This window comes from Mesoplodon mirus, assembly GCF_964341445.2.
Source record: "Mesoplodon mirus genome assembly, chromosome: 4".
NCBI lineage: Eukaryota > Metazoa > Chordata > Mammalia > Artiodactyla > Ziphiidae > Mesoplodon > Mesoplodon mirus.
Window position 1 is genome coordinate 145,850,240 of NC_138979.1, and position 13,807 is coordinate 145,864,046.

Here is a 13,807-nt window from a genome sequence, read left to right on the forward strand (position 1 = left end):
CCCTAATATACAGTTTTAAACACTGTTGTTTTAAGAATATATACCTCTAAAGTGGTTATAAAGAATTTATATTAGCTGCTATGTAATGCGCCAGAAAAAACGTGGGCTAAGAGTCAGAAGACTTGGAGTTCATATCTGGTTCTGCAGACGACTAGCAATATATGTCACTCTATAACTGTGGATTTCATGCAAAATATGCTTGTTTAAACCTACAAGTAACTTTATAAATAAATCTCAGTGTTTTATTACAAAATTGCTTACTTTTTGGAAACATATTTTTTAAGTTAATTTTTGGAACAGTTACTATATTCATATGGTTTAAACATCAAGAAGTGTAAAAAGCTTTATAATGAAAAGTTGCCCTCTTATCCCTGATCATCATCTACTATTTCTCATCCCCTCTGCTCCATAAAACACCAGTCTTTTTAATCTTTTGTTTATTCTAAAAAAGAATTTTTATTCATATGTAAACCAATGTCATTTACTTATAAAGCCTTTACAACTGCTAAATTATATTTCTATAGCAGCAGAAAATAAATTCTAGTACTTTTGATGTGAAAGCGTTACTACTTGGATAGATTTTAAGTAATTTTAATTTTGGTTATGTTAAGGATGAACTGGCAAGAAAAGATTATGAACAAAAGAGATTTGATCAGAAGAACCAAAGGACCAAGAGAGTTCAGAACATGAGTAAAGATATTAAAACCAACACACAAGACAAAACGGTAAACAACTCTGTAATTCCAAGAAAACATTCTCAAAAACAAAAAGAGGAGCAAATTAGAAATCCACCTACAAGGAGCATGCCTGCTTCAAGCTTACAGAAAGAGAGAAAAGAGGTAAGATCCTGATCTGGTTTTGTGATGTAAACGTTGCATTATAATTGATCATTTTTTAAAGACATAAATAATGAAATGACTATGAAAATGTTTTAAAAATATGAATGACTATACAAATGTAAACCATCTTTAAACTAGTGATATTTAGAGTTTTGGATATCCATAATGTAGAAATCACTGCACAAAGTATGCAGTTCCTTCCTTCTGACATCTCACACTTACAATCACAGTATTTCAGTTACAGCAGGTATATCTAGAGATCATCTAGTCCAAAAATTAGATCCTCTAGTTCATGGTATTCAAAATTGCATTTCATCTTTGTATGTTGTATATGAGTGTGTGTGTGTATGTGTGTATAAATTTTAGTTTGTTTATTTTTCAGTTTAACAAATGTCTGTTTAGTGCCTAGTGATTGGGAGGCATGGTACTAGATCCTAGAGGGAATTTTTTGGCTGTTCTAACTAAGCTGTAACTTTGTTAATGCCAAACATGGATTGTTGGGCAGATTCATAAAGCATCTGATTAATTCAGTACTTAGTACTTAGTAGATGCTCAATAAATGCTACCTTTCTGTGGCATTTAGATTATGATTGAAGGTGAGATCAGGAATGTAGGAAATTATTTAAAGACTTGGTTTATGTTATTTTACTGTACTTGACAGTTATTACTTTCATATGTAAAATGTGTTTAAACTTACTTTTTGGTGCTGAAAATATGCTTAGTAGTGTAAGAACCTTCATGTTTTTTGGGTGGATGATTTTTGTATTTAATTTTCATGCTTTGGAAAACTTAACAACTGTAGTTTGAGAACTATCTCCAGAATTTAAGAGCCATTCAACATAGAGGACTTTCCTGACCTGATCGTTCTTAATATAGTACTTAAGCTGGCAAAAGGAGTTTTTAGAAAAATGAGATAAGTGTTTGATGACTATTTTGCTGGTGAGTTGAATAACTTTGTATACTTAGGGGTTTTTGAAAGCAACCACAGTGGTACAAGACAAGGATTATATGTTACAAATCTATGGAAAACCAGTTTATCAGGGTCATCGCAGCACTCTTAAAAAAGGACCATATCTCAGATTTAATTCTCCATCTCCTAAATCCAGACCACAGAGACCAAAAGTAATAGAACGAGTTAAAGGTAAGGAACCTCATTTTTTGGTGATAAAACTCATTTTTTGTGGTATTGGTTTAATATGTAAAGTTTAATTTTTGCTTTTTATTACTTATAAATACTGTTCAAATTATGTAATGCTTAGGGATGGAAACATTTCCTTTTAGGAAAGTAGGGAAAAATAGACCAGATTCAAGATAGGATCAGTGGGGAAAAAATAGGATTAGATGGTATCTTCAGATAAAGCATGATAAAAATTTTTGAGATGATGACTTTTAAGCAATTTAAATTATAATCTAGGGAACGTAGACATTTCCTTGCAAAGCTTACTCCATCACATTCTTTATGAACAGAAAGATAAGCCATATGCTGTACATTATCATAAAAGTGCTTATGGGCACTTTTGCAGTTTGGTTTGTCCTCAGAGAGCCTTAGTTAGCAAAGGGGAAAAATTTTTTTGTTACTTTAGTACACAACTAAAAATATCTTTATTTATCACTATATGTTTTGACTCACACCTATCATTTCACTAGTATATTTACATATAACTCTTAGTTAAATATTGAGTCCGTTGACCTTGGTTACATTTTGAAGTTTCTCAACTTGTGCTTTAGCAGTCTGTAAGGCACTTTGACAACATGCCGTCACTCGTGGATCCCAGCTCATTTTCCTTTCTGATCCTTTCTGGAAGTTGGAGCTGTGGCGGTTGCTTTATTTTTCCTTCCTTTCCTTTCCAAAAGTTAGTTGATCATATAGGGTGTCAGTTTATCTAGAAATCCTATAGATTTTATTTTACTAGGCTTGTGGATGATATTTACCCTAATGTTTCCTTGTTTCTTTTTTTTTTTTTTTTTTTTTTAATTTTTTATTAGTTTCTGCTTTATAACAAAGTGAATCAGTCATACACATACATCTGTTCCCACATCCCTTCCCTCATGCATCTCCCTCCCTCCCACCCTCCCCATCCCACCCCTCCAGGCGGTCACAAAGCACCGAGCTGATCTCCCTGTGCCATGCGGCCGCTTCCCACCATCTATCTACCCCACGTTTGGTAGTGTATATATGTCCATGCCTCTCTTTCGCTTTGTCACAGCTTACCCTTCCCCCTCCCCATATCCTCAAGTCCATTCTCAAGTAGGTCTGTGTCTTTATTCCCGTTTTACCCCTAGGTTCTTCATGCCATTTTTTTTTTTTAAATTCCGTATATGTGTGTTAGCATACGGTATTTGTCTTTCTCTTTCTGACTTACTTCACTCTGTATGACAGACTCTAGGTCTAGCCACCTCATTACAAATAGCTCAGTTTCGTTTCTTTTTATGGCTGAGTAATATTCCATTGTATATATGTGCCACATCTTCTTTATCCATTCATCCGATGATGGACACTTAGGTTGTTTCCAGCTCCGGGCTATTGTGAATAGAGCTGCAATGAACATTTTGGTACATGTCTCTTTTTGAATTATGGTTTTCTCAGGGTATATGCCTAGTAGTGGGATTGCTGGGTCATATGGTAGTTCTGTTTGTAGTTTTTTAAGGAACCTCCATACAGTTCTCCATAGTGGCTGTACCAATTCACATTCCCACCAGCAGTGCAAGAGTGTTCCCTTTTCTCCACACCCTCTCCAGCATTTATTGTTTCTAGATTTCTTGATGATGGCCATTCTGACTGGTGTGAGATGATATCTCATTGTAGTTTTGATTTGCATTTCTCTGATGATTAATGATGTTGAGCATTCTTTCATGTGTTTGTTGGCAGTCTGTATATCTTCTTTGGAGAAATGCCTATTTAAGTCTTCTGCCCATTTTTGGATTGGGTTGTTTGTTTTTTTGCTATTGAGCTGCATGAGCTGTTTATAAATTTTGGAGATTAATCCTTTGTCAGTTGCTTCATTTGCAAATATTTTCTCCCATTCTGAGGGTTGTCTTTTGGTCTTGTTTATGGTTTCCTTTGCTGTGCAAAAGCTTTGAAGTTTCATTAGGTCCCATTTGTTTATCTTTGTTTTTATTTCCATTTCTCTAGGAGGTGGGTCCAAAAGGATCTTGCTGTGATTTATGTCATAGAGTGTTCTACCTATGTTTTCCTCTAAGAGTTTGATAGTTTCTGGCCTTACATTTAAGTCTTTAATCCATTTTGAGCTTATTTTTGTGTATGGTGTTAGGGAATGATCTAATCTCAGACTTTTACATGTCCTTGTCCAGTTTTCCCAGCACCACTTATTGAAGAGGCTGTCCTTTCTCCACTGTACATTCCTGCCTCCTTTATCAAAGATAAGTTGGCCATATGTGCATGGGTTTATCTCTGGGCTTTCTATCCTGATCCACTGATCTATCTTTCTGTTTTTATGCCAGTACCACACTGTCTTAATTACTGTAGCTTTGTAGTATAGTCTGAAGTCAGGGAGCCTGATTCCTCCAGCTCCGTTTTTCGTTCTCAAGATTGCTTTGGCTATTCGGGGTCTTTTGGTTTTCCAAACAAATTTTGAAATTTTTTGTTCTAGTTCTGTGAAAAATGCCAGTGGTAGTTTGATAGGGATTGCATTGAATCTGTAGATTGCTTTGGGTAGTACAGTCATTTTCACAATATTGATTCTTCCAATCCAGGAGCATGGTATATCTCTCCATCTATTTGTATCTTCTTTAATTTCTTTCATCAGTGTCTTATAATTTTCTGCATACAGGTCTTTTGTCTCCTTAGGTAGGTTTATTCCTAGATATTTTATTCTTTTTGTTGCAATGGTAAATGGGAGTGTTTTCTTGATTTCATTTTCAGATTTTTCATCATTAGTGTACAGGAATGCCAGAGATTTCTGTACATTAATTTTGTATCCTGCTACTTTACCAAATTCATTGATTAGCTCTAGTAGTTTTTCGGTAGCATCTTTAGGATTCTCTATGTATAGTATCATGTCATCTGCAAACAGTGACAGCTTTACTTCTTCTTTTCCGATTTGGATTCCTTTTATTTCCTTTTCTTCTCTGATTGCTGTGGCTAAAACTTCCAAAACTATGTTGAATAAGAGTGGTGAGAGTGGGCAACCTTGTCTTGTTCCTGATCTTAGTGGAAATGGTTTCAGTTTTTCACCATTGAGGACAATGTTGGCTGTGGGTTTGTCATATATGGCCTTTATTATGTTGAGGAAAGATCCCTCTATGCCTACTTTCTGCAGGGTTTTTATCATAAATGGGTGTTGAATTTTGTCGAAAGCTTTCTCTGCATCTATTGAGATGATCATATGGTTTTTCTCCTTCAACTTGTTAATATGGTGTATCACATTGATTGATTTGCGTATATTGAAGAATCCTTGCATTCCTGGAATAAACCCCACTTGATCATGGTGTATGATCCTTTTAATATGCTGTTGGATTCTGTTTGCTAGTATTTTATTGAGGATTTTTGCATCTATGTTCATCAGTGATATTGGCCTGTAGTTTTCTTTCTTTGTGACATCCTTGCCTGGTTTTGGTATCAAGGTGATGGTGGCCTCGTAGAATGAGTTTGGGAGTGTTCCTTCCTCTGATATTGTTTGGAAGAGTTTGAGAAGGATAGGTGTTAGCTCTTCTCTAAATGTTTGATAGAATTCGCCTGTGAAGCCATCTGGTCCTGGGCTTTTGTTTGATGGAAGATTTTTAATCACAGTTTCAATTTCAGTGCTTGTGATTGGTCTATTCATATTTTCTATTTCTTCCTGAGTCAGTCTTGGCAGGTTGTGCATTTCTAAGAATTTGTCCATTTCTTCCAGGTTGTCCATTTTATTGGCATAGAGTTGCTTATAGTAATCTCTCATGATCTTTTGTATTTCTGCAGTGTCAGTTGTTACTTCTCCTTTTTCATTTCTAATTCTATTGATTTGAGTCTTCTCCCTTCTTTTCTTGATGAGTCTGGCTAATGGTTTGTCAATTTTGTTTATCTTCTCAAAGAACCAGCTTTTAGTTTGGTTGATCTTTGCTATCGTTTCCTTCATTTCTTTTTCATTTATTTCTGATCTGATCTTTATGATTTCTTTCCTTCTGCTAGCTTTGGGGGTTTTTTGTTCTTCTTTCTCTAATTGCTTTAGGTGCAGGATCAGGTTGTTTACTCGAAATGTTTCCTGTTTCTTAAGGTGGGATTGTATTGCTATAAACTTCCCCCTTAGAACTGCTTTTGCTGCGTCCCATAGGTTTTGGGTCGTCGTGTCTCCATTGTCATTTGTTTCTAGGTATTTTTTAATTTCCTCTTTGATTTCTTCAGTGATCACTTCGTTATTGAGTAGTGTATTGTTTAGCCTCCATGTGTTTGTATTTTTTACAGATCTTTTCCTGTAATTGATGTCTAGTCTCATAGCATTGTGGTCGGAAAAGATACTTGATACAATTTCAATTTTCCTAAATTTACCAAGGCTTGATTTGTGACCCAAGATATGATCTATCCTGGAGAATGTTCCATGAGCACTTGAGAAAAATGTGTATTCTGTTGTTTTTGGATGGAATGTCCTATAAATATCAACTAAGTCCATCTTGTTTAATGTATCATTTAAAGCTTGTGTTTCCTTATTTATTTTCATTTTGGATGATCTGTCCATTGGTGAAAGTGGGGTGTTAAAGTCCCCTACTATGATTGTGTTACTGTCGATTTCCCCTTTTATGGCTGTTAGTATTTGCCGTATGTATTGAGGTGCTCCTATGTTGGGTGCATAAATATTTACAATTGTTATATCTTCTTCTTGGATCGATCCCTTTATCGTTATGTAGTGTCCTTCTTTGTCTCTTCTAATAGTCTTTATTTTAAAGTCTATTTTGTCTGATATGAGAATTGCTACTCCAGCTTTCTTTTGATTTCCATTTGCATGGAATATCTTTTTCCATCCCCTTACTTTCAATCTGTATGTGTCTCGAGGTCTGAAGTGGGTCTCTTGTAGACAGCATATATATGGGTCTTGTTTTTGTATCCATTCAGCCAATCTGTGTCTTTTGGTGGGAGCATTTAGTCCATTTACATTTAAGGTAATTATTGATATGTATGTTCCTATTCCCATTTCCTTAATTGCTTTGGGTTGTTATTGTAGGTATATTCCTTCTGTTGTGCTTCTTGCCTAGAGAAGTTCCTTTAGCATTTGTTGTAGAGCTGGTTTGGTGGTGCTGAACTCTCTCAGCTTTTGCTTGTCTGTAAACGTTTTAATTTCTCCATCAAATCTGAATGAGATCCTTGCTGGGTAGAGTAATCTTGGTTGCAGGTTTCTCTCCTTCATCACTTTAATTATGTCCTGCCACTCCCTTCTGGCTTGTAGAGTTTCTGCTGAGAGATCAGCTGTTATCCTGATGGGGATTCGCTTGTGTGTTATTTGTTGTTTTTGCCTTGCTGCTTTTAATATGATTTCTTTGTGTTTAATTTTTGACAGTTTGATTAATATGTGTCTTGGTGTATTTCTCCTTGGATTTATTCTGTATGGGACTCTCTGTGCCTCCTGGACTTGATTAACTATTTCCTTTCCCATATTGGGGAAGTTTTCAACTATAATCTCTTCAAATATTTTCTCAGTCCCTTTCTTTTTCTCTTCTTCTTCTGGAACCCCTATAATTCGAATGTTGGTGCGTTTAATGTTGTCCCAGAGGTCTCTGAGACTGTCCTCTGTTCTTTTCATTCTTTTTTCTTTATTTTGCTCTGCATCAGTTATTTCCACTATTTTATCTTCCACCTCACTTATCCGTTCTTCTGCCTCAGTTATTCTGCTATTGATCCCATCTAGAGTATTTTTCATTTCATTTATTGTGTTTTTAATCGATGCTTGATTCATCTTTAGTTCTTCTAGGTCCTTGTTAACTGTTTCTTGCATTTTGTCTATTCTATTTCCAAGATTATGGATCTTGGAAATAGAATCTTGGATCAGCTTTACTATCATTATTCTGAATTCTTTTTCAGGTAGACTGCCTATTACCTCTTCATTTGTTAGGTCTGGGAGGTTTTTATCTTGCTCCTTCACCTGCTGTGTGTTTTTCTGTCTTCTCATTTTGCTTATGTTACTGTGTTTGGGGTCTCCTTTTTGCAGGCTGTAGATTCGTAGTTCCCGTTGTTTTTGGTGTCTGACCCCAGTGGCTAAGGTTGTTTCAGTAGGTTGTGTAGGCTTCCTGGTGGGGGGTACTAGAGCCTGTGTTCTGGTGGTTGAGGCTCGATCTTGTCTTTCTGGGGGACAGGTCCACGTCTGGTGGTGTGTTTTGGGGTGCCTATTGCCTTATTATGTTTTTAGGTAGCCTCTCTGCTAATGGGTGGGGTTGTGTTCCTGCCTTGCTAGTTGCTTTGCATAGGGTGACCAGCACTGTAGCTTGCTGGTCGTTGACTGAAGCTGGGTGCTGGTGTTGGGATGGAGATCTCTGGGAGATTTTCGCTGCTTGATATTATGTGGAGCTGGGAGGTCTCTTGTGGACCCGTGTCCTGAAGTTGGCTCTCCCACTTCAGAGGCACAGCACTGGCTCCTGGCTGCAGCACCAAGAGCCTTTCATCCACCCGGCTCAGAATAACAGGGAGAAAAGGTAGAGAGAAAGAATTAGTAGAAGAAAGAAAGAGAGAGGGAAAGAAAGGAAGAAGGGAAGAAAGGAAAGAAGGAAGGAAGAAAGAAAGGAGGGAGGGAGGATGGATGGAAAGAAAGAAGGAAAGAAAGGAGGAAGGGAGGGAGGAATGAAAGCAAAAGGAAGAGTGAATGGAAGAAGGGAGGGAGGGAGGGAGGAAGGAAAGAAAGAAAGAAAGACAGGAGGGAGGGAGGGAGGAAGGAAAGAAAAAGAAAGTGGAAAGAAGAAGGGTGGGAGGGAGGGAGGGAGGAAAGAAGGAAAGGAGGAGCGGAGGGAGGGAGGAAGGGAAGGTAGGAAAAAAAGAAAGAGCAGGTAAAGTAAATTAGAATAAAGTATGAAATATAGTAGCGTTATTAAAATCAGAAAGTAATTATTGAAAAAAAAAAAAAAAAACGGACCGATAGAACCCTGGGACATATGGTGGAAGCAAAGCTATACAGAGATAATCTTACACAGAAGATTACACATACACATTCACAAAAAGAGAGCAGGAGGGGGAAAAATCAAAAATCTTGCTCTCCAAGTCCACCTCCTCAATTTGGAATAATTCGTTGTAAAAAGAGGAAAAGGGGGGAAAGTCTTAAATCTTGTCCTCAAAGTCCACTTCCTCAATTTGGGATGATTCGCTGTCCATTCATGCACTCCACAGACGCAGGGCACATCAAATGGACCGTGGAGCTTTAATCCGCTGCCTCCGAGACTGCACAGAGAGATTCCCCTGTCTCTGCTCTCACAGCTCCCGGGTCTCAGCCTTGGACCCGGCCCCGCCTCTGTGCGTAGGTCGCCGGAGGGCGTCCGTTCTTCGCTCAGACAGGACGGGTTTAAAGGAGCCGCTGATTCGGGGGCTCTGGCTCACTCAGGCAGAGGGGAGGGAGGGGCGCGCAGTGTGGGGCGGGCCTGCGGCGGCAGAGGTCGGCGTGACGTTGCAGCAGCCCGTGGCGCTCCGTGCGCTTTACCGGGAAAGCCGTCCCCGGGTCTCGGGACCCCGGCAGTGGCGGGGTGCACAGGCCCCCCGGAAGGCGGGGCGGACAGCGACCCGCGCCCGCACACAGGCCCCGCGGCGGCGGGCGTCGGCGGCGGGCCGCGGCGTCGGCGGCGGCGTCGGCGGGCGGCGGCGTCGGCGGCGTCGGCGGCGGGCCGCAGCGGCGTCGGCGGCGGGCCGCGTCGGCAGCGGCGTCGGCGGCGGGCGTCGGCGGCGGGCCGCGGCGGCGGCGGGCCGCGTCGGCGTCGGCGGCGGGCCGCGTCGGCGTCGGCGGCGGGCCGCGTCGGCAGCGGCGTCGGCGGCGGGCGTTGGCGGCGGGCCGCGGCGTCGGCGGCGTCGGCGGCGTCGGCGGCGTCGGCGGCGGGCCGCGTCGGCAGCGGCGTCGGCGGCGGGCGGCGGCGTCGGCAGCGGGCCGCGGCGACGGCGGCGGCGGGCCGCGGGCGGCGGCGGCGGCAGCGGCGGCGGCCGCCCACGCCCGTCTCCGAGGTCCGCGCCTTACCCGCGGCTCGCGCCTGTCTCCGGAGCTTCCCTAAGCAGCCTTCTTAATGCCCTCTCCTCGCGCACCAGGAAACAAAAGGGAAAAAACTCTCTTGCCTCTTCGGCAGCTCCAGACCCTTTCCCCGGACTCCCTCCGGGCTAGCCGTGGTGCACTAACCCCTTCAGGCTCTCTTCCTGCCGCCAGCCCCAGTCCTCTCCCTGCGCTCTGACTGAAAGCCGATACCCGAGCCTCAGCTCCCAGCACCCCCCCCGCCACGGCGGCCGAGCAGACAAGCCTCTCGGGCTGGTGAGTGCCTGAGGGCACCGATCCTCTGTGGCGGAATCTCTCCGCTTTGCCCTCCACACCCCGTTGCTGTGCTCTCCTCCGCTACTCCGAAGCTTTCCCCCTCCGCCACCTGCAGTCTCCGCCCGCGAAGGGGCTTGTAGTGTGTAGAAACCTTCCCTCCTTCACGGCTCCCTCCCACTGGTGCAGGTCCCGTCCCTATCCTTTTGTCTCTGTTTATTCTTTTTTCTTTTGTCCTACCCAGGTATATGGGGGAGTTTCTTGCCTTTTGAGGGGTCTGAGGTCTTCTGTCAGCGTTCAGTAGGTGTTCTGTAGGAGTTGTTCCACGTGTAGATGAATTTCTGATGTATCTGTGGGGAGGAAGGTGATCTCCGCGTCTTACTCTTCAGCCATCTTCCTCCGGGGTACCTCCTTGTTTCTTAGAGCTTGCTATTAACTTATATTTGGGGTTTGGAAAGCCTTTGCAAAAAATAAGTTAAGGTTTTAAAATACTTTTAAATCCAAAAATCACTTTATGAAGTAACCCTTTTGATGGTAGAAGTGATTGAGAACCTGTGGACCCAGGCTCCTCCTGGGGCCTTGGTGCCTGTTATTCCCTCTGCCTGGAGGGCTTTTCCCTCAGACCCTTGCATGGCTCACTCAGTTCTTTCAATCTCTGCTCTTAGCTGTTAGCTCCTCAGAGAAGTCTATGTTGACCATCCTATCCAAAATATTACCATCTAACCCTCTCCATTCCCTTGCTCTGCCTCTTGTTCCTCATAGCACTTTTCACCATCTGACATTATACTTTTATTTATCAATTTTTTTCCTTACTAGAGTGTAAGCTACATGAATACAGTTGGTTTATTCAGTACTTGTAGTCCCTGTGTCTGGAATGATGCCAAACACATTCTAAATGCTGAAAAAATATATTTTAAATAAACATTCAAGGGGCTTCCCTGGTAGTGCTGTGGTTAAGAATCCAGCTGCCAGTGCAGGGGACATGGGTTCAAACCCTGGTCCGGGAAGATCCCACATGCCGTGGAGCAACTAAGCAACTAAGCCCGTGTACATCTGACTTTGATATTGTTTCTAAAAAATCTTTAAATACATTTTTTAAATCTTTAAAAGCATTAAAAGTGCTTACTATGATGTTACTATTAGACACTATCTACATTCAATTCCCCCTCTGCCTTTAAGTTTCTGAGCGTTAGCAGTGAGAGAAGTTACTGCTAGGCACCGTTCAGATTCTATATGGCACCTACAGTACAAACATGGAAGCAGAGGTATCAGTACCACCGCAGAGGCCCCCTCCACTGAAGAACCATTTGTTTGTAGCAAGCAAATTAAACGGCAGTCTTCTCTGAGGTGGTTGCCTGGAAGCCCAGAATTCAAACTAATCTATTGTATTATAGTAAGAAATAAGCAACATCATCCCTTTCAGACTAAACAGAACTGGGTGGAAACTAAGAAAAAGAAAAAGAAAATCTACCTTAGGTCTAACTAGGGTTCAGTTAAAAAGTTTTTTACAATACCTTTATCTGTCCATCATTATTATACTAGGTATTGTGAAGGCCACAAAGAGTAAGACATTGTCTTAATCCTCTTAAACTGGAGGACTTCCCTGGTGGCACAGTGGTTAAGAATCCGCCTGCCAACACAGGGGGACATGAGTTCGATCCCTGTTCCAGGAAGATCCCACATGCCATGGAGCAACTAAGCCCATGCACCACAACTACTGAGCCCTTGTGCTGCAACTACTGAAGTCCATGCTCCTAGAGCCCATGCTCCGCAACAAGAGAAGCCACTGCAACGAGAAGCCCATGCACCACGACGAAGGGTAGCCCCCGCTCGCCACAACTAGAGGAAGCCCACACGCAACAACAAAGACCCAACGCAGCCAAAAATAAATAAATAAATTTATCAAAAATAAATAAATAAACATTCAAGAAAAATATTCCTTCAGTTGAATGAATGAATACTTGAGAACATGATGAAAAAAATATAGATGTGGTACTAAAATTTTTCTTCCTCGGATCATAAAACTATATTTAAAAGTAGATTTATAAAACTGCTCTTATATTAAAAGTAAAAATGTAGAAATGTCAGGTATTTATTTATCAATAAAAAATATTTTAGTTTCTTTTCCTTTACACTTTTAGTTTTCTTCACTTTTCCCAGGTTCCACAGAAATTTATGTTCTTCTCCAGGGAGACAGATAATCAGAAAAATTTCTAATTATTTAAGAATTCAGGATTTAATATCTATATAGGTTTACTAAATAGTGATTTAAAAATGTATAATGTTATTCTTCAAGGTTTTAATAATTATAGAATTTGATTATCTGTACGTAATTTCAAAGGATAAAGCCTGGTTATACAGAATAATGAGAGGATGAAAAAATTTTCAATTCCAAAAATGATCATTAACTTTCTTATACTCATAGGAAAAAACATAACGAGTTAAGTAATACGTTCTGAATATTCTTTTGAATCTTTATTCAACATTTTTTTCTAGTTATTGTATCTTTTCTATCATAGTAGTTGCACAAGTTGTTACATCTATTCAGAGGTTGAAAAACCATGACCTGCAGGTCAGCTGCCTATTTTTATAAATAAAGCTCTGTTGGAACATAGCTATTCTCATTCATTTAAGTATTGTCTATGAGTGCTTTCATGCTACAGCAGCAGAGTTGAGATGTTGCCACTGAGACCACACAGCCAATGAGGCTAAAATATTTACTATCTGACCAATTAAGAAAAAGTTTGCCAACCCCTGGTTTACTTATATTTTGGGGCCCTGTAACCTTATATAGAATGAGATCTTTCTGTGAGGAAGGGTTGCTATATTTGTAGATGACTGCATAGTAGATGTTCAAACAATATTTTAAAATATCTGCCATTGGTCATTATTATAGGCACTAAAGTAAAGTCAATAAGAACACAAACTGACTTTTATGCAACAAAACCTACAAAGACAGATTCTAAACTGCAACATACCATAACTACACTGTCTCCTGGTGAGCAGCAGTATTTGTTCAGCCCAAGCCGGGAAATGCCTACTTTTTCAGGTACACTGGAAGGTCATCTAATTCCTATGGCAGTTCTTTTAGGTAAGACACAACAAAATATATGGGGTAAATTTTAGAATTCTAATCAGCAACAGCAGAAATTACAAAGTGATACTGACATAGTAGTCACCTACCTTTTCCTTTATGTGTTGTTTGTATTTGTGAGTAGGGCCTCAGAATGTGTCTTACTTTGTGTAGTAGCAGTCTCTGAAATGATGCTATATTTTCACTTACAGGAAACATTCTTTTGGTATTTTATAGTATATTTCTGTAGATGAAATGAAATTTAAATAATGTTTAGACATGTCATAGACATTCATAATAATTAAAGAACTTGAGGATTTTGATTGGTTTAATATCGTTATGTCTTAGGAGAAGTATTTCGAATTACCTTTTATATACTTTTGGACTAGGCCATGAGAAGTAAAAATTATGTAGTTGTGTGTTCTAAGCTAATAATTTGTTATTAACTTATTTGAGGTCTCTCAGATCCATCATTGTAA

General features: G+C 40.3%; 1 protein-coding gene across 12 annotated transcripts in view; it reads left to right on the forward strand.

Moving 5' to 3' along the window:
- The window catches only part of KIAA0586, a 121,052-nt gene that overhangs the window by 24,599 nt on the left and 82,646 nt on the right, over positions 1-13,807 (forward strand). For 11 of the 12 annotated variants that reach the window (XM_082616757.1, XM_082616755.1, XM_082616762.1 and 8 more), the window contains 3 exons: positions 612-839; positions 1,806-1,980; positions 13,152-13,346. In XM_082616757.1, the coding sequence (XP_082472883.1) occupies positions 612-839; positions 1,806-1,980; positions 13,152-13,346 (598 nt within the window). The remainder of the gene's footprint in view (positions 1-611; positions 840-1,805; positions 1,981-13,151; positions 13,347-13,807) is intronic. The other variant, XM_082616753.1, reaches the window with a different exon arrangement.